Source organism: Bombina bombina, chromosome 3 (assembly GCF_027579735.1).
Source record: "Bombina bombina isolate aBomBom1 chromosome 3, aBomBom1.pri, whole genome shotgun sequence".
Taxonomy (NCBI): Eukaryota; Metazoa; Chordata; class Amphibia; order Anura; family Bombinatoridae; genus Bombina; species Bombina bombina.
Genome location: NC_069501.1, coordinates 445,570,288 through 445,590,527, shown reverse-complemented (window position 1 = coordinate 445,590,527; position 20,240 = coordinate 445,570,288). Strand labels below are relative to the sequence as shown.

Genomic DNA, 20,240 nt, shown 5'->3' with positions numbered 1-20,240 from the left:
TATTTTAAGAAACACTCTGTTGTGTTTCTTTTAGGCCCCATAACATCGAGTGAGGTGGGAGGGTCCTATTTTCGCGCCTCAGTTGCGCAGTTTCTTTTCCTCAGAAGCATCCAGCTACTTCTCCAGAGGTTCCTACTGTGTTTGAGGGCTGTAAAGAGGTTTTTCCCCCCACAAATCGTTCCTAAAGGGCAGGTAGGCGCCACAGCAGAGCTGTGGCAAGGTGCTGAACGTTATTTTACCGGTTTTGACGTTTTTTCAATCCGGTTTTTACATTAAGGGGTTAATTGTTTATTTGCATAGATCTGCTTTATGATGCTACTGTAAAAAATTTGTTTTGTTTACTGTTTTTTTACACTGTTTTGCAGAGTTTGTGCAGCTTTTTTCTCTTAAAGGCACAGTACCGTTTTTGTCTAAAGTGTTATTTACTTTGATTAAAGTGTTTTCCAAGCTTGCTTGTTACATTACTAGCCTGTTTAACATGTCTGACACCAAGGAAAATCCTTGTTCAATGTGTTTGGAAGCCATTGTGGAACCCCCTCTTAGAATGTGTCCCACTTGCACTGATATGTCTTTAAATTATAAAGAGCATATTTTAGCACTTAAAAATATTGCAATAGATGATTCTCAGTTAGAAGGAAATGAGGGTTTAGCATCTAGCTCTCCCCAAGTGTCACAACCAGTAACGCCCGCACAAGTGACGCCAAGTACCTCTAGTGCGTCGAATTCATTTACTTTACAAGACATGGCCACAGTTATGAATAAAACCCTCACAGAGGATTTCTCTAAACTGCCTGGTTTACAAGGAAAGCGTGACAGCTCTGGGTTAAGAACAAATGCTGAGTCGTCTGACGCTTTAGTAGCCGTATCCGATATACCCTCACAATGTTCTGAAGTAGGGGTAAGGGATTTGTTATCTGAGGGAGAGATTTCTGATTCAGGAAAGACACTCCCTCAGACAGATTCTGATATGATACCCTTTAAATTTAAGCTTGAACACCTCCGCTTATTGCTCAAGGAGGTATTAGCTACTCTAGATGATTGTGACCCTATAGTGGTCCCAGAGAAATTGTGTAAAATGGACAGATACTTAGAGGTTCCTGTTTACACTGATGTTTTTCCAGGCCCTAAGAGGATTGTGACTATTGTTACCAAGGAGTGGGATGGACCAGGTATTCCGTTCGCTCCCCCTCCTGTTTTTAAGAAAATGTTTCCCATATCTGACACCATGCAGGACTCGTGGCAGACAGTTCCTAGGGTGGAGGGAGCTATTTCTACTCTTGCTAAGCGTACAACTATACCTATACCTAAGACAGTTGTGCTTTCAAAGATCCTATGGATAATAAATTAGAGGGTCTCCTAAAGAAAATTTTTGTTCATCAAGGTTTTCTTCTCCAACCTATTGCATGCATTGTTCCTGTAACTACTGCAGCTGCTTTCTGGTTTGAGGCTCTAGAAGAGGCTCTCCAGGTGGAGACTCCATTAGAGGATATTATGGATAGAATTAAGGCTTTTAAGTTGGCTAATTCTTTCATTACATATGCCGCTTTCCAAATGGCTAAATTAGCGGCAAATAATTCAGGTTTTGCCATTTTAGCACGCAGGGCGTTATGGCTTAAGTCCTGGTCTGCTGATGTGTCATCAAAATCTAAATTGTTGAACATCCCTTTCAAAGGAAAGACCCTATTTGGGCCTGCACTGAAAGATATTATTTCAGACATCACTGGAGGGAAAGGCTATGCCCTCCCTCAGGATAAAACAAATAAGATGAGAACCAAACAAAATAATTTTCGTTCCTTTCGGGAACTTCAAGGGTGGTCCCGCTTCAGCTTCCCCTGCAGCAAAGCAAGACAGGAATTCTGTCCAATACATGTCAGTCTGGAGACCTAACCAGGCTTGGAACAAAGGTAAACAGGCCAAGAAGCCTGCTGCTGCCTCTAAGACAGCATGAAGGGGTAGCCCCCGATCCGGGACCGGATCTAGTAGGGGGCAGACTCTCTCTCTTCACTCAGGCTTGGGCAAGAGATGTTCACAATTCCTGGGCTTTAGAAATTGTGTCCCAAGGATATCTTCTGGACTTCAAAGACTCCCCCCCAAGGGGGAGATTTCGCATTTCTCAATTGTCTGCAAACCAGACAAAGAGAGAGGCGTTCTTACGCTGTGTAGAAGACCTAAATACCATGGGAGTGATCCGCACAGTTCCAAGAACGGAACAAGGGCTAGGTTTTTACTCCAACCTGTTTGTGGTTCCCAAAAAAGAGGGAACTTTCAGACTGATCTTGGATCTCAAAATTCTAAACAAATTCCTCAGAGTACCATCTTTCAAGATGGAGACTATTCGGACTATTCTTCCTCTGATCCAGGAAGGTCAATATATGACTACCGTGGATTTAAAGGATGCGTATCTACACATCCCTATTCACAGAGATCATCATCAATTCCTCAGATTCGCCTTTCTGGACAGGAATTACCAGTTTGCGGCCCTTCCTTTCGGGTTGGCCACGGCTCCCAGAATTTTCACAAAGGTGCTAGGGTCCCTTTTGGCGGTTCTAAGAGCGCGGGGTATAGCAGTGGCGCCTTATCTAGACAACATCTTAATTCAGGCGTTGACTTTCCAGCTAGTCAAGTCTCACCCGTACATCGTGTTGGCTTTTCTGAGATCTCACGAGTGGAAGGTGAACATAAAAAAGAGTTCTCTCGTCCCTCTCACAAGAGTTTCCTTCCTAGGGACTTTGATAGACTCGGTAGAAATGAAAATATTTCTGAAGGAGGTCAGAAAATCAAAACTTTTAATCACTTGCCGAGCTCTTCATTCCATTCCTCAGCCATCAGTGGCTCAGTATATGGAGGTAATCGGACTCATGGTAGCGGCAATGGACATAATTCCTCATGCCCGCATACACCTCAGACCACTGCAACTATGCATGCTCAAACAGTGGAATGGGGATTATGCAGATTTATCTCCTCAACTGCATCTGGACCAAGAGACCAGAGATTCTCTTCTCTGGTGGTTGTCTCAGGACCACCTGTCTCAGGGAATGTGTTTCCGCAGGCCAGAGTAGCTCATAGTAACGACAGATGGAGGTAACCAAAATAATCTGATGGGCGGAGGATCACTCTTGCCATCTCTCAGCAATCCATATCCCAGGGGTAGAGAACTGGGAGGCGGATTTCCTAAGTCGTCAGTGAGAGGGAGGCCTTTTGGATTTTCCGGTTGAGAAGCAGGGTTCCAGAAGGTCTAAACTCAGAATTTGATTTAATCAACTTTTGGTAATTCAAAATGATATAATTTATATTGCATTTTTTCCCTTCCACTACCCCTCCTTTTTTTCCCCCCTTCCTTCCCCCTCTCCTTCCCCCCCCCCTCCCCTCCCTCCTGCCCCCTTCCCCCCCTTTTCCTTTTCTCCCCCCCTCCCCAAAACCCCTACCCTTCCTCCCTTCCCCCCCCACACCCCCCTCCCCCTTTTCTCCATAATAGGTTAGCTCATATTTCTAAATCTACACAAATTCCAACGAAGTATAACATCCCATTAAAAATAAAAAATAAAAATAAAATTAATTATATTACTCAGAGTACTATAGGGCTGATGGTGAATTATCTGCATCATTGGTCTAAACAGTCCCAGGGAAAATGGCTATATAGGGATACAGCTTAGTATTCAACAATGTGAGCTGTGATGATTGAGATGAAGCTAGAATTAGCCTTATATTTCCAACATCTCTACATTGATAATGAAATGAAAAAATGTAGTGTAATATAGTACTCGCAATACATGAGCAATAGTTCATTAGGTCAATAAACAGGGCATTAGGGACAAAGGCTCTCGCTTTACATAGTGCATTTTAATCTCCCACAAGTTAAATACGGTTAAGTAAATACAGAGTGACATATGGGACACGAGCAGCTGCCGCATATGAATGCGCTTGTAGCGTGAGACAGCGAGCACACCCATACAAGGAGTTGGGGCCATCTATGCCACGGCTAAATATTAATAAAGCGAGCAAAGCGGCTAAAGACATAGACCAGACTGCAGCACAAAAATACACTGTTACAAAAATACACTGTTACAAAAATACACCCATCTGGTATTAATAAGGGGCAAAGATCGTAGCCGGAAGCGAGTTTGTCTTAGCAATGCAGTTAAGAACATTACGGCTAATAATAAAATTGCGCACTTAGAGCATTAAATAACAAGAGATCTTGTCTTAAAAACAATACGGCCAGAAGTGTAGAAATTAGGGAACACAGGTGTCAATGGTTTAACTATAGCCAATTGAATCACAGAGGTGGGTTTTTAAACTGGTATCTGACAAACAGTTTTTAAGCAGGCTAGGATTAAAGGCAGACGCCGAAACCGGTCAGCCTTTTTGTCTACTGTTTTTCAATTGTTTTCTTTTGTGGACTCTTACCCTGGGGTTCAATTGCCCTTTTGTAAAACAATAAAGTTTATTTTTAACTCGCAATTTGGTGCTCCTGATAACTTTTTTCTGGATTGGCTATAGTGAGCACAGAAAGTGAGTTTTATTAACACATACCTCAACTGCGGAGGTACAATACCACTCTGCTTGTACTTTTACTTTTTACTACCAAGGGACATTTGCCAACCATCAGCAAGGGGCTTAAGATAAGGACTGGCGGAGAAAATATCTCAACTGCCATACAGCATCAAGGAGAGAGAAAAAGGACTTCACCTAGCAACAGGAGTGTGATGAGTCACTTTGGATTATAATACAGGTAGCCCTCAGTTTACGCCGGGGTTAGGTTCCAGAAGGAATGGTTGTAAATCGAAACTGTTGTAAATTGAAACCCAGTTTACAATGTAAGTCAATGGGAAGTGAGGGAGATAGGTTCCAGGCCCCTCTCAAAATTGTCATAAGTAACACCTAATACATTATTTTTAAAGCTTTGAAATGAAGACTTTAACTGCTAAACAGCATTATAAACCTAATAAAATAATCACACAACACAGAATATATAATTAAACAAAGTTAAATGAACAAAAAAAATTGCTAAACAGCATTATAAACCTAATAAAATAATCACACAACACAGACTTCACTTCTGCAAACAGTTCTTTCTATGCATTCCAATCTGGACTGATTTATAGACAGTAAGATCTTGTTCCTTTGAAATGTGCTTGATAGCTCAGGTCTGGTTAAACTGATTAATTTCAGCTTGCTTGGCTTTGCTGCAACACAAGCGAACAGCTCCACCTACTGGCTTTTTTAATAAATGCACTGCTTCTCAATGCTTTTCAATAGCAGTCACATGACTGGAAAAAAAGGTTGTTATTCTGAAACGGTGTAAATTGAATCGTTGTAAAACGAGGGCCACCTGTATATTGTCTTGGCGATATTTGATGCAAACTATCCCTTAGCTTTGAAACAGTTGGGGGATGCTGGGGGTTAACCACCCACTATCAGTTTACAGCAGCAACAACTATAGCACTTAAGCAGTGTGTGGAAATGAGATTTGTTTCAATAAATGAAAATAAGTGAACTGTGCAAACATCCATATGAACTTTTTCCCCCCATAACTTTGGTTTGTATCAAGCCTGTTAATTTATTAATTTCTTCTTTTTTGGAGTCTTAATTTGGTTTAAGAATTTTGCAGGCTCTTTCTTTTGAGCCTATATTTTCTTTGAAGGTTTAGTTTCTTGGAAAGAGTTGTCTCTCTTGGCTATATCTTATGCTAGAAGAGTTTCTGATTTATCAGCCCTCTCTTGTGTGTCTCCTTATCTGATTTTTCATCTAGATAAGTTGTTTTGTGGACTTTATTTTTTCTCTTCCTAAGGTTGTGGATTTGAACAACTTTAGTAGAGAAATTGTTGTTCCTTCTTTGTGTCCTAATCCTAAAGACATCTTTGAGAGTTCTTTACATTCTTTGAATGTAGTAAGAGCTTTGTAATTCTATATCGAGGTTTCTAGGATTTCAGAAGACTTCTAGTCTATTTGTTGTTTTTCTGGTTCCAGAAAAGGTTAGAAAGCCTCTTCCATTTCTTTGGCATCCTAGTTAAAGCTTTTGTTTCTCAAGGCTTATTTGGAGGCAGGGCCGGCTCCGCCTCAGGGATTTACAGCTCATTCTACTAAGTTAAGTCGTCATTTCTTGGGCTTTTTCAGAATGAAGCTTCGGTGGATCAAATTTGCAAAGCAGTAATTTGGTATTCTTTGCATACTTTTATTGTTTTTACCATTTTGATGTATTTGCATCTTCTGAAGCAGTCTTTGGTTGAAAAGTTCTTCAGGCAGCTGTCTCAGTTTGATTCTACTGCTTTTGATTTTAGCTTTTTTTTTTTTTAAGAAAAACCTAATTATTGTGTGGATTTAATTTCTCAGTTGAAATAGCTGTTGTTATTTTATCCCTCCCTCTCTAGTGACTCTTCTGTGGACTTCCACATCTTTGGTATTTCTATCCCATACGTCACTAGCTCATGGACTCTTGCCAATTACATGAAAGAAAACATAATTTGTATAAGAACTTACCTGATAAATTAATTTCTTTCATATTGGCAAGAGTCCATGAGGCCCACCCTTTTAATGTTTTTTTGTATAAAAGCACAATTCTATTTCCAGTTCCTCTTTTTGTATGCTTTTTTTACTCCTTTTGTTATCACCTCACTACTTGGCTTTTTGTTTAACTGAGTAAAAAAAAAAAAGTATATACATCCTACTGTAAAGAGTTTACATGAACGATCGCGTGATTTCAATTTTTTAATTATTTGTTACATTGGAACTTTGTTCCGATGTAGACAAATAAGTACGGGCGGGAAGGGGTTAATTGACCATATAATTATAAAATCATAAATGTTGTTGTTGTTTTGAGGAGGTGAACTGATGCTAAATGTAATACAATAAAATGTGTGTTTGAAGTCTTTAGCAAATAATAACTCCCTTGCTATGATTTACTATGTGCACCAAAGACAACTGAACACAAATATAATATGTGGTGGCATTTTCTCATGTCTTTTATATTTCTCCAAACAAAAAATGAGGTATGATATTTGTTGTGGGTAAATGCAGTTAATGCCAAATAGCCAAAACCACCTCTATCACAGGAATGTGAAAATGGCTTAGCAGTGAAAGAGTTAATACTTGGTTATAATTTACTTGTTTTTAATCTGCCTTAGCACATTGGTTACTCAGAAACTTACAGTAAACTTGAACTGAACGGGATAGAAATGTCAAAATTTGATATCTGTATGGGGGAATTTAATTTCAAATAGAACTATTTTTCTCTTATTGGCAAAAATGCCTCTAGCAAACGTTACTACTGGTACTCAGTGGCATACACACATATGCTGTGCACCAGTATTCAAGCTCAAAGAGCTGGTGGTGATGAGTATTATGCTTGTGAAGACTTAAAGGGTTGTGAAACCCAAAGATTTATTTTTACTTTCATGACTTAGAGCATACAATTTTAAACCACTTTCCTATTGACTTTTGTTATCTTATTTGCTTTGTTCTTTTGGTGTCCTTTGTTAAAAAGCCTACCTAGGTAGGTTTAGGAGTGGCAATGCAATACTGGCGGGTGCTAACTGCTGATTGGTGGATGCACATATATGCCTCTTGTCATTGGTTTACCAGATGTGTTCAGCTAGTTTTCATACCAAGACAATGAAGGAAATGTGATAATATAAGTAACATTTTGGGTTTCATGTCCCTTTAATTTGTGTCATACAAGCCACTGCTGACTCTCTGAGCAGGTATGGAGTTTGAATACTGGTGCACTCATGGCATATGTGCGTATGCCGCTGACAAATAATAACTTACTATAAGCAATTTTGCAACGTATATTGCAAAAATGCTTCTTCTTTCAAATTAAATTTCAATTTTGACCTTTCTATATCTTTGTTTTAATTAATTCTATACAGTTTCCTCCAAGCTTATTTAGTAGTAAAATTATTTCATACACTTACACCTGTGTGTCTTTAGTGGCAGAACCAGTGCTGTTGTATCACTCCCTTCAGAGAGGTTGGAGTGCATTCTTGAAATTCAGAACCCTGACACTCCTATATGTTACCCAGTAATTACTAGCACCACTAATTTTTATCTGAAAGTAAGTAAGATAAACATGATAAACAACATTCAAGATGCTTTTCAAGGGGTGTGTCCCAGAACTGCGAAACAAGGTACTTTTTTTTTTTTGTAACAAAATTACAGGTTTTAAATGCTTTTAAAACAGATTTTCTCTGCAGACCTGTTGCAATACAGTGAATAATTTTTAAAGGACCATTAAATACAGTATATTTGCACAATCAATTGATGCATAATAAAAATACTACAATAGCACTTGGTCTGAATTTTAAATTTGTAGTAGATTTAGCTATTTTTCTCTGACAAATTTAAAGCCAGACACAAAATGCATATGTTTGTACTGTGAATTCTTGCACATGCACACTAGGAACTGGTGCCTCAGAAAGTGTGCTTTTTTTGATAATGGAAGTGAAATGGAAAGTTATTTAAAACTACATAGCATAAAAATAGTATGTGAAGTTTAAAAAGCTAATTTATACATACTAGGACATCAATGTTTGGATATGAAACCCAAATGTATTTCTTTCATGATTCAGATAGCGCATGCAACTTTCTAATTTACTCCTATTATCACATTTTCTTCATTCTCTTCGTATCTTTATTTGAAAAGCAGGAATGTAAGCTTAGGAGCCGGCCCATTTTTGCTTCAGAAAATTGCATGCTCTATCTGAATCATGAAAGAAAAAAATTGGGTTTAATATCCCTTTTAATAATCTCAAAATCTAACAGTGGACTAATATTTTGTGTTGTGTATAAGCAATGCTATTTATGCTACAGTAATGTATCCTTACATGTTATTAAATAATTACGTCTGATAATTTTACTTATATAGTACTCATTTTTTTTTATCATACATATAAAAGGGCATAATTTATGCATGTTGTAAAAATATTTAGCCTTAAAGGATTTCTAGAAATCACTGTTTAAAGTTAAAGGGACATTATACACTCATTTTTTCTTTGCATAAATGTCTTGTAGATGATCTATTTATATAGCCCATAAAGTTTTTTTTAAAAATAAATGTATAGTTTTGCTTATTTTTAAATAACATTGCTCTGATTTTCAGACTCCTAACCAAGCCCTAAAGTTTTATGTGAATACTGTCAGCTACCTTCTCCAGCTTGCTCCTGTTTGTGTAAAGGGTCTTTTCATATGCAAAAGAAGGGGGAGGGGGGAGTGTCTTATTTGCCACTTGCAGTGGGCTTTCCAGCTGCCTTTTCAACAGAGCCAAACTGACAGCTTCTAAGTAAGTTTTTAAACAGTTTTATACTGGATTTTTATATCAATATCTGTGCATCTTATTCTTTATAGTAGTGTCTATTACATGCAGTTATATGAAAAAGAGTGTATACTGTCCCTTTAAGGTAAACTTTCACGAATGAGTGCCCGGTTTTAAAAAATACTATTAAAAACAGGGGCACTTTCATTATTATTATCAGGTATTTGTAGAGCGCCAACAGATTCAGCAGCGCTGTAAACATAGTCGGTATACAGGATAGCTTTTGTAGGGATCAAGTGGGTAGAGGGCCCTGCCTAGAGTTTCACTGTTGTAGTCGGCTCTTATGAAGGCGATCTGCCAACAGCTGGGCTCATAGGCTTACATTCTAAGGGGTTCAAGGGGAGAGCAATGGAGTAGGAAAGGTTAGTGTAGGTTGTATGCATGTCTGAATAGTAGAGTCTTTAGGGAGCGCTTGAAGCTGCTAAAACTAGGGGAGAGTCTTGTGGAGCGAGGCAGGGAGTTCCACAAGATGGGAGCCAGTCTGGAGAAGTCCTGTAAACGGGAATGTGAGGAAGTAACAAGAGAGGAGGAGATTGTGAGCAGAGCGAAGGGGACGGGAGGGAGAGTATCTGGAGACAAGTTCTGAAATGTAGGGGGGAGCAGTGCAGTTGAGGGCTGTGTATGTCAGAGTGAGGATTTTGTGTTTAATCCTAGAGGCAAGAGGAAGCCAGTGAAGGGATTGGCAGAGAGGTGCAGCAGATAAAGAGCGACGTGTAAGGAAGATGAGCCTGGCAGAGGCGTTCATAATGGAATGTAAAAGTGCTATGCGGCAGCTGGGTAGACCAGAGAGGACGGGGTTGCAGTAGTCAATGCGGGAAAGGATGAGAGATTGGATTAAAATCTTAGTTGTGTCTTGTGTAAGGAAATGTCTAATTTTAGAGATGTTTTTAAGGTGGAAGTGGCAGGATTCAGCCAAGGACTGAATGTGAGGAGTGAAAGAAAGATCTGAGTCAAGTGTGACCCCAAGACATCGGGCATTTGATTTTGTTTTTGTTTGTTTATTATTGATTACTCTTGATACCACTGATCACTATTACATCTGTTCACCTTCCGCACCTTTATATATTTGATTAGTCGTTAATATAAACATCCTTGCTTGTCTACGAGGCCAGTGCCACTTACAGTGCAGTCTCTTTTAGCTCCCTATGCCTTTCACAGAGCAGAATATCCTCTAGAATAAAAAAGAATGTGAGATAATGATCTTTACTAGAGGGCGCTGTATAGGGCAATCAATATGAGTGAATGTTTAAAAATAAATCACTTAATGATTAAAATCTAAACAGAGACTATAAAAAGAAAGACTATCAAAGGCAAATTAGTAGTCTTTTAAAAGTCCAAACTGTAAACAGACTTTTCACAAGGGATATCCAGATATCCAAAACAGAAGTGTACTTTCTCCCAGCGATCTTAGTAATACACCAATTTTCAGGCTGCGCTCTCCCTTCCTCCACTGCAGGGTAGTAGATCTGTAAGTATGCAAACACAAGAGAGGCGCCCAAATGTGTGTATCTGTGATGGATAATGGCATATGCAGCAAAAATTCTTTGTAAAGGGTACTCACAATTTTACACAGCACACCTATGTGCTTGTAGACGCAGGCTGGTTATTAGAGCTAACCAGCTGGCTCCCTCCGGTCTCCACTCTCTTCAGGGCAGGTGTATGGTAGTAGTCAGCTCACCCATTGAGGATCAAAGCCACAAAGTAAAATCAAAATTCTTTATTGCTGTGACATGCAGCTTAATGTACAAAACAATCCTTCAGGTGAGCATATACCAATATGCTACGCGTTTCTCGGCTCTAACGGCCGTTTCATCAGGCATATTCTAACAATAAACATTGACCGGCTTATACTACCATGCATTCACAAGTCCAATAAACTATGCTCTGACATGAAACCAACATTTTTCTTTCATGATTCAAGCTGAGCATACAAGTTTAAACAATTTTTCAATTTAATTTAACACATTAGTTTTGTTCTCTTGATATCCTTTGCTGAAGAAATGCTAAGGCTCTGGCTTTATTTTCATAGTCCTCTTGGATACACTTTCTCAATTTTAAGATATATATGTGAATAAAAAATAACAAAGCATTAATATGAGTGTTTGGAGTTCTGTTTTGTAATTAAAGGGCCATAATACCCAAATGTTTAAACACTTGAAAGTGATGCAGTATACCTGTAAAAAGCTGACTAGAAATTATCACCTGAACATCTCTATGTAAAAAATAAAGATAATTTACCTCAAAAGTTTCTCAGTAGCCACATCCCATTGTAAAGGACTTCTAAGCAACAAATCAGTATGTCTGTCCCGGGACAGCGGAAGGAGCGAGCTTTCGTGCAAACTCATCTTATTTCCCTATTCAGTATAAGGAAGTTTATAATGAAATCTCATGAGAGTTAAGTGAAATCTCATGAGATCACAGTAAAAGAGTTCATGACCTCAGCACTGCTGATGCTGATTGGCTGCTGTTCATTTCTTCATTTTTTTATTTTTTTTTACCTGCAGCTGGGCTGCAGCTGAGTATAACTTTTTACACAGAACTTACTCTGCTGAGCTGAGGAAATTGTGAGGTAAAATATCTTCCCTTTTTACATAGAGATGCTCAGGTGATATTTTCCTGTAAGCTTTTTACAGCTATACTGCATCAGTTTCAAGTGATTTAGCATATGAGTATTATGTCCCTTTAAGTTATTGAAAATTGCAGTTTTACTGTATCTTATACTCCTTGTTTCTATCTTTCTATTAATTTTTTGTTTGACAAAATTAAAGGGGCATTTAAGTGAACATGTAATCTCCCCATAAAATATTAAAATAAAACTTTTGTCTGCTTTTACTGTAAAATAGATCTGAAAAGTATATTTGTTCCTCTTTCTCCTAGATAAAATTGAGTTTTAATTATACTTAAAGACATATAAACCCAAAAAAATTCTTTCATGTTTCAGAACATACAATTTCTCCAACATAGGTGTGTCCGGTCCACGGCGTCATCCTTACTTGTGGGATATTCTCCTCCCCAACAGGAAATGGCAAAGAGCCCAGCAAAGCTGGTCACATGATCCCTCCTAGGCTCCGCCTTCCCCAGTCATTCTCTTTGCCGTTGTACAGGCAACATCTCCACGGAGATGGCTTAGAGTTTTTTGGTGTTTAACTGTAGTTTTTATTATTCAATCAAGAGTTTGTTATTTTAAAATAGTGCTGGTATGTACTATTTACTCTGAAACAGAAAAGAGATGAAGATTTCTGTTTGTAAGAGGAAAATGATTTTAGCAACCGTTACTAAAATCGATGGCTGTTTCCACACAGGACTGTTGAGAGGAATTAACTTCAGTTGGGGGAAACAGTGAGCAGACTTTTGCTGCTTGAGGTATGACACATTTCTAACAAGACGATGTAATGCTGGAAGCTGTCATTTTCCCTATGGGATCCGGTAAGCCATTTTTATTACATAAGAAAAAAAAAGGGCTTCACAAGGGCTTTTAAGACTGTAGACATTTTCTGGGCTAAAACGATTGATATATAAGCATATTTTAATACTTCATAGCTTTGAGGAATTATTTTATTCTTGGGAATTAGCTAAAATAACCGGCAGGCACTGTATTGGACACCTTATTTTCTAGGGACTTTCCCTAATCATAGGCAGAGCCTCATTTTCGCGCCTCTATTGCGCACTTGTTTTTGGGAAGCATGACATGCAGATGCATGTGTGAGGAGCTCTGATACATAGAAAAGACTTTCTGATGGCGTCATTTGGTATCGTATTCCCCTTTGGGCTTGGTTGGGTCTCAGCAAAGCAGATACCAGGGACTGTAAAGGGGTTAAATATAAAAACGGCTCCGGTTCCGTTATTTTAAGAGTTAAAGCTTTCAAATTTGGTGTGCAATACTTTTAAGGCTTTAAGACACTGTGGTGAAATTTTGGTGAATTTTGAACAATTCCTTCATACTTTTTCACATTTGCAGTAATAAAGTGTGTTCAGTTTAAAATTTAAAGTGACAGTAACGGTTTTATTTTAAAACGTTTTTTGTACTTTGTTATCAAGTTTATGCCTGTTTAACATGTCTGAACTACCAGATAGACTGTGTTCTGTATGTGGGGAAGCCAAGGTTCCTTCTCATTTAAATAGATGTGATTTATGTGACACAAAATTTAGAGAAAATGATGCCCAAGATGATTCCTCAAGTGAGGGGAGTAAGCATGGTACTGCATCATCCCCTCCTTCGTCTACACCAGTCTTGCCCACACAGGAGGCCCCTAGTACATCTAGTGCGCCAATACTCCTTACTATGCAACAATTAACGGCTGTAATGGATAATTCTATCAAAAACATTTTAGCCAAAATGCCCACTTATCAGCGAAAGCGCGACTGCTCTGTTTTAGAAAATACTGAAGAGCATGAGGACGCTGATGATATTGGTTCTGAAGTGCCCCTACACCAGTCTGAGGGGGCCAGGGAGGTTTTGTCTGAGGGAGAAATTTCAGATTCAGGGAAAATTTCTCAACAAGCTGAACCTGATGTAATTACATTCAAATTTAAATTGGAACATCTCCGCGCCCTGCTTAAGGAGGTGTTATCTACTCTGGATGATTGTGAGAATTTGGTCATTCCAGAGAAATTATGTAAAATGGACAAGTTCCTAGAGGTCCCGGGGCCCCCCGAAGCTTTTCCTATACCCAAGCGGGTGGCGGACATTGTAAACAAAGAATGGGAAAGGCCCGGCATACCTTTCGTCCCTCCCCCTATATTTAAGAAATTGTTTCCAATGGTCGACCCCAGAAAGGACTTATGGCAGACAGTCCCCAAGGTCGAGGGGGCGGTTTCTACTCTAAACAAACGCACCACTATACCCATAGAAGATAGTTGTGCTTTCAAAGATCCTATGGATAAAAAATTAGAGGGTTTGCTTAAAAAGATGTTTGTTCAGCAAGGTTACCTTCTACAACCAATTTCATGCATTGTTCCTGTCACTACAGCAGCGTGTTTCTGGTTCGATGAACTAGAAAAGGCGCTCAATAAAGATTCTTCTTATGAGGAGATTTTGGACAGAATTCATGCTCTCAAATTGGCTAACTCTTTCACCCTAGACGCCACTTTGCAATTGGCTAGATTAGCGGCGAAAAATTCTGGGTTTGCTATTGTGGCGCGCAGAGCGCTTTGGCTAAAATCTTGGTCAGCGGATGCGTCTTCCAAGAACAAATTGCTTAACATTCCTTTCAAGGGGAAAACGCTGTTTGGCCCTGACTTGAAAGAGATTATTTCTGATATCACTGGGGGTAAGGGCCACGCCCTTCCTCAGGATAGGTCTTTCAAGGCCAAAAATAAACCTAATTTTCGTCCCTTTCGCAGAAACGGACCAGCCCCAAGTGCTACGTCCTCTAAGCAAGAGGGTAATACTTCTCAAGCCAAGCCAGCCTGGAGGCCAATGCAAGGCTGGAACAAAGGTAAGCAGGCCAAGAAACCTGCCACTGCTACCAAGACAGCATGAGATGTTGGCCCCCGATCCGGGACCGGATCTGGTGGGGGGCAGACTCTCTCTCTTCGCTCAGGCTTGGGCAAGAGATGTTCTGGATCCTTGGGCGCTAGAAATAGTCTCCCAAGGTTATCTTCTGGAATTCAAGGGGCTTCCCCCAAGGGGGAGGTTCCACAGGTCTCAATTGTCTTCAGACCACATAAAAAAACAGGCATTCTTACATTGTGTAAAAGACCTGTTAAAAATGGGAGTGATTCATCCTGTTCCATTAGGAGAACAAGGGATGGGGTTCTACTCCAATCTGTTTGTAGTTCCCAAAAAAGAGGGAACATTCAGACCAATCTTAGATCTCAAGATCCTAAACAAGTTTCTCAAGGTTCCATCGTTCAAAATGGAAACCATTCGAACAATTCTTCCTTCCATCCAGGAAGGTCAATTCATGACCACGGTGGATTTAAAGGATGCGTATCTACATATTCCTATCCACAAGGAACATCATCGGTTCCTAAGGTTCGCATTTCTGGACAAGCATTACCAGTTTGTGGCACTTCCGTTCGGATTAGCCACTGCTCCAAGAATTCTAGCGGTGCTAAGACCAAGGGGCATTGCAGTAGTACCTTACTTGGACGACATTCTGATTCAAGCGTCGTCCCTTCCACAAGCAAAGGCTCACACGGACATTGTCCTGGCCTTTCTCAGATCTCACGGGTGGAAAGTGAACGTAGAAAAAAGTTCTCTATCTCCGTCAACAAGGGTTCCCTTCTTGGGAACAATAATAGACTCCTTAGAAATGAGGATTTTTCTGACAGAGGCCAGAAAATCAAAACTTCTAAACTCTTGTCTAATACTTCATTCTGTTCCTCTTCCTTCCATAGCGCAGTGCATGGAAGTAATAGGTTTGATGGTAGCGGCAATGGACATAGTTCCTTTTGCGCGAATTCATCTAAGACCATTACAACTGTGCATGCTCAGTCAGTGGAATGGGGATTATACAGACTTGTCTCCGACGATACAAGTAGATCAGAGGACCAGAGATTCACTCCGTTGGTGGCTGTCCCTGGACAACCTGTCACAGGGGATGAGCTTCCGCAGACCAGAGTGGGTCATTGTCACGACCGACGCCAGTCTGGTGGGCTGGGGCGCGGTCTGGGGACCCCTGAAAGCTCAGGGTCTTTGGTCTCGGGAAGAATCTCTTCTCCCGATAAATATTCTGGAACTGAGAGCGATATTCAATGCTCTCAAGGCTTGGCCTCAACTAGCAAAGGCCAAATTCATACGGTTTCAATCAGACAACATGACGACTGTTGCGTACATCAACCATCAGGGGGGAACAAGGAGTTCCCTGGCGATGGAAGACGTGACCAAAATCATTCAATGGGCGGAGACTCACTCCTGCCACTTGTCTGCAATCCACATCCCAGGAGTGGAAAATTGGGAAGCGGATTTTCTGAGTCGTCAGACATTTCATCCGGGGGAGTGGGAACTCCATCCGGAAATCTTTGCCCAAATCACTCAGTTGTGGGGCATTCCAGACATGGATCTGATGGCCTCTCGTCAGAACTTCAAGGTTCCTTGCTACGGGTCCAGATCCAGGGATCCCAAGGCGACTCTAGTAGATGCACTAGTAGCACCTTGGACCTTCAAACTAGCTTATGTATTCCCGCCGTTTCCTCTCATCCCCAGGCTGGTAGCCAGGATCAATCAGGAGAGGGCATCGGTGATCTTGATAGCTACGCAGGACTTGGTATGCAGACCTGGTGAATATGTCATCGGCTCCACCATGGAAGCTACCTTTGAGACGGGACCTTCTTGTTCAAGGTCCATTCGAACATCCGAATCTGGTCTCACTCCAACTGACTGCTTGGAGATTGAACGCTTGATCTTATCAAAGCGAGGGTTCTCAGATTCTGTCATTGATACTCTTGTTCAGGCCAGAAAGCCTGTGACTAGAAAAATCTACCACAAAATATGGAAAAAATATATCTGTTGGTGTGAATCTAAAGGATTCCCTTGGGACAAGATAAAAATTCCTCAGATTCTATCCTTTCTTCAAGAAGGTTTGGAGAAAGGATTATCTGCAAGTTCTTTGAAGGGACAGATTTCTGCCTTGTCTGTGTTACTTCACAAAAAGCTGGCAGCTGTGCCAGATGTTCAAGCCTTTGTTCAGGCTCTGGTTAGAATCAAGCCTGTTTACAAACCTTTGACTCCTCCTTGGAGTCTCAATTTAGTTCTTTCAGTTCTTCAGGGGGTTCCGTTTGAACCCTTACATTCCGTTGATATTAAGTTATTATCTTGGAAAGTTTTGTTTTTGATTGCAATTTCTTCTGCTAGAAGAGTTTCAGAATTATCTGCTCTGCAGTGTTCTCCTCCTTATCTGGTGTTCCATGCAGATAAGGTGGTTTTGCGTACTAAACCTGGTTTTCTTCCGAAAGTTGTTTCTAACAAAAACATTAACCAGGAGATAGTCGTGCCTTCTTTGTGTCCGAATCCAGTTTCAAAGAAGGAACGTTTGTTGCACAATTTGGACGTAGTTCGTGCTCTAAAATTCTATTTAGATGCTACAAAGGATTTTAGACAAACATCTTCCTTGTTTGTTGTTTATTCTGGTAAAAGGAGAGGTCAAAAAGCAACTTCTACCTCTCTCTCTTTTTGGCTTAAAAGCATCATCAGATTGGCTTACGAGACTGCCGGACGGCAGCCTCCTGAAAGAATCACAGCTCATTCCACTAGGGCTGTGGCTTCCACATGGGCCTTCAAGAACGAGGCTTCTGTGGATCAGATATGTAAGGCAGCGACTTGGTCTTCACTGCACACTTTTACTAAATTTTACAAATTTGATACTTTTGCTTCTTCTGAGGCTATTTTTGGGAGAAAGGTTTTGCAAGCCGTGGTGCCTTCCATCTAGGTGACCTGATTTGCTCCCTCCCTTCATCCGTGTCCTAAAGCTTTGGTATTGGTTCCCACAAGTAAGGATGACGCCGTGGACCGGACACACCTATGTTGGAGAAAACAGAATTTATGTTTACCTGATAAATTACTTTCTCCAACGGTGTGTCCGGTCCACGGCCCGCCCTGGTTTTTTAATCAGGTCTGATAATTTATTTTCTTTAACTGCAGTCACCACGGTATCATATGATTTCTCCTATGCAAATATTCCTCCTTTACGTCGGTCGAATGACTGGGGAAGGCGGAGCCTAGGAGGGATCATGTGACCAGCTTTGCTGGGCTCTTTGCCATTTCCTGTTGGGGAGGAGAATATCCCACAAGTAAGGATGACGCCGTGGACCGGACACACCGTTGGAGAAAGTAATTTATCAGGTAAACATAAATTCTGTTTTTAAACAACTTTCCAATTTACTTCTATTATCAAATTTTCTTTATTTTCTTGTTATTTTTGTCATCCTTTTTGTTATTCTTTGTTGAAAATCAGGAAGGTATGTTTGCACGTCTGCAGCAGTTTTGCAACAATGTTATACATTAGCAAGAGCACTAGATGGCAGCACTATTTCCTCTCATGTAGTGCTTCAGGCATGTGCACGCTACCTATCTAGATATCTCTTCAACAAAGAATAACAAGAGAATGAAGCAAATTTGATAAAATAAGTAAATTGGAAACTTTTTTTTTAAAAATATCTTCTCTATCAGAATCATGAAAGAGAAAATTTTTGGGTTTCATGTCCCTTTAAATATGCTGTAAATGACTTGTGCCTGCAGCATATTACACAGTGGGCCCTAAGTTTGAAGCCAGGTACGGACAAGGTACCCCAATTTGGGAACCTGTCTGCCCTGCTTTGACACTTTCCCAGATTATCATTGCACACAAACTTGTGATTGGTCACGCAAGACAATGGCCTATCAATAAAACCAGAACGAACATGTTTGGATGATTTATATCCCCCAACTCAGAGGTGGTGGAGAGGGTAAGAAGCAGTGGTCTTTTAGCTCAGATCACATATTCATTCAGATTTCTCCCTAAATGGCCACCGCAAAGGAGACCAGGAACATGGAGTTTCATGTCGTGTATAACTGAACTGCTCTTGATTTGCTTATTTTTTATAATGTCCCTTTAATGCAATTACATTGTCGTGATAAATATATATATATTTTCTCATGTGATCTTCTTTTTTCTAGAGGTAGCATTCATGCAGATGGGCAGAAATGGCTACAGATAAGAGAGATGCCATATTCTGGTATCAAAAAAGGGTACGTAAATAAATGCTACAGTGCTGTTACTGAGGACAAAAGGTACATAAAAAAAAACAAATACATTCCAGTTTACTTCTAGTATCGCGTTTACCTTGTTCTCACGGTATCCTTTTGTTTAAAGGATTCTGAAAGTGTTTAGAGCACTTTGTGGCTGCTGCAACCACTTCTGTCATAAAGTACTTTCTGACACATACAAACTAGTGTGCACTCAGAAAAAACTAACTTTGATACAGGCAAATTAAAATGCTCTAAAAACACACACTATACTCACAAACACACTGTGAAAAGGTAGAACAACCCCTACCCTATAGATGGAGTACAATTAGTTACTGATGTATAGATGATTCTGAATTCTCTTTATTTCAGATTGGAGCCTATGACCAGCAGATATGGGAAAAATCACTGGAACAGACTGATATCAAGGTAATATGAATTCATTAGAGCACAACACTGCAACATTTTCAGTTAAGTAATAAATACACTTAGAGGTATAAATGTTTTCCTAAGTACCTAATATATAAATATTACTAATGTACAGCATTTATGCATTTAAAACATGTGAGATCTCTGTTCAGAAAAATGTGCTGGGAATCTATTAATCTAAACAAAAATATAGGAGACATATTTCCATCTAATACGAGGAGAGTCCACGGCTTCATTCATTACTTGTGGGGAATACAGAACCTGGCCACCAGGAGGAGGCAAAGACACCCCAGCCAAAGGCTTAAATACCACCCCCACTCCCCTCATCCCCCAGTCATTTTTTGCCTTAAGTCATATTAGGACGGCAGAGAATTGTCAGAAGATTTGGAGTAGTCTCTTATGGAGGGTAGTACTCTTCGGAATGAGACTGGAGTTTTAAGTAGTCTTGTCAGCCTCTCAGTGAGAGCATTGACGAATGTTAGGGTCTGGAGATGCTGGGAGAGTCTTTCTGCGAATCCATTCAGACTCATATTAACACCTCCTTAAGCAATCAGTGTTGACGAGTTTCACCGCCTGCTACACACTGTCAAACTTGAGAGGCTGTGTTCCTGTTCCACGGCGTTGATTCTGGTAAGATTGTTTAATTTTTTATATATGTAATGATAACGCAAGAAGACAGGGTCACAGTGTGGCTTTTTATCTGTATAGAGTAAAAGGTTAATATCTCCGGAAGTTGATTATTGAACAGGGGGGGATGTATACATGATTGCTTTATTGTGTTTTGCTGCGACATGTGTGAGATGTGGCTCGGGCAATGTGGAACAGTCATGCTTT

The 20,240-nt window shown here is 40.1% G+C and overlaps 1 protein-coding gene across 5 annotated transcripts in view; it reads left to right on the top strand.

Annotated features, from left to right (window-relative positions):
- PHTF1 (putative homeodomain transcription factor 1) overlaps nt 1-20,240 on the top strand; it is a 383,975-nt gene that overhangs the window by 47,319 nt on the left and 316,416 nt on the right. For 3 of the 5 annotated variants that reach the window (XM_053706659.1, XM_053706661.1, XM_053706664.1), the window contains exons 2-3: nt 18,909-18,980; nt 19,350-19,406. In XM_053706659.1, the coding sequence (XP_053562634.1) occupies nt 18,936-18,980; nt 19,350-19,406 (102 nt within the window). In that variant the 5' untranslated portion in view covers nt 18,909-18,935. Of the gene's footprint in view, nt 1-6,094; nt 6,159-8,107; nt 8,127-18,908; nt 18,981-19,349; nt 19,407-20,240 lie in introns of those variants that run through there. The other 2 variants (XM_053706660.1, XM_053706662.1) reach the window with 2 other exon arrangements.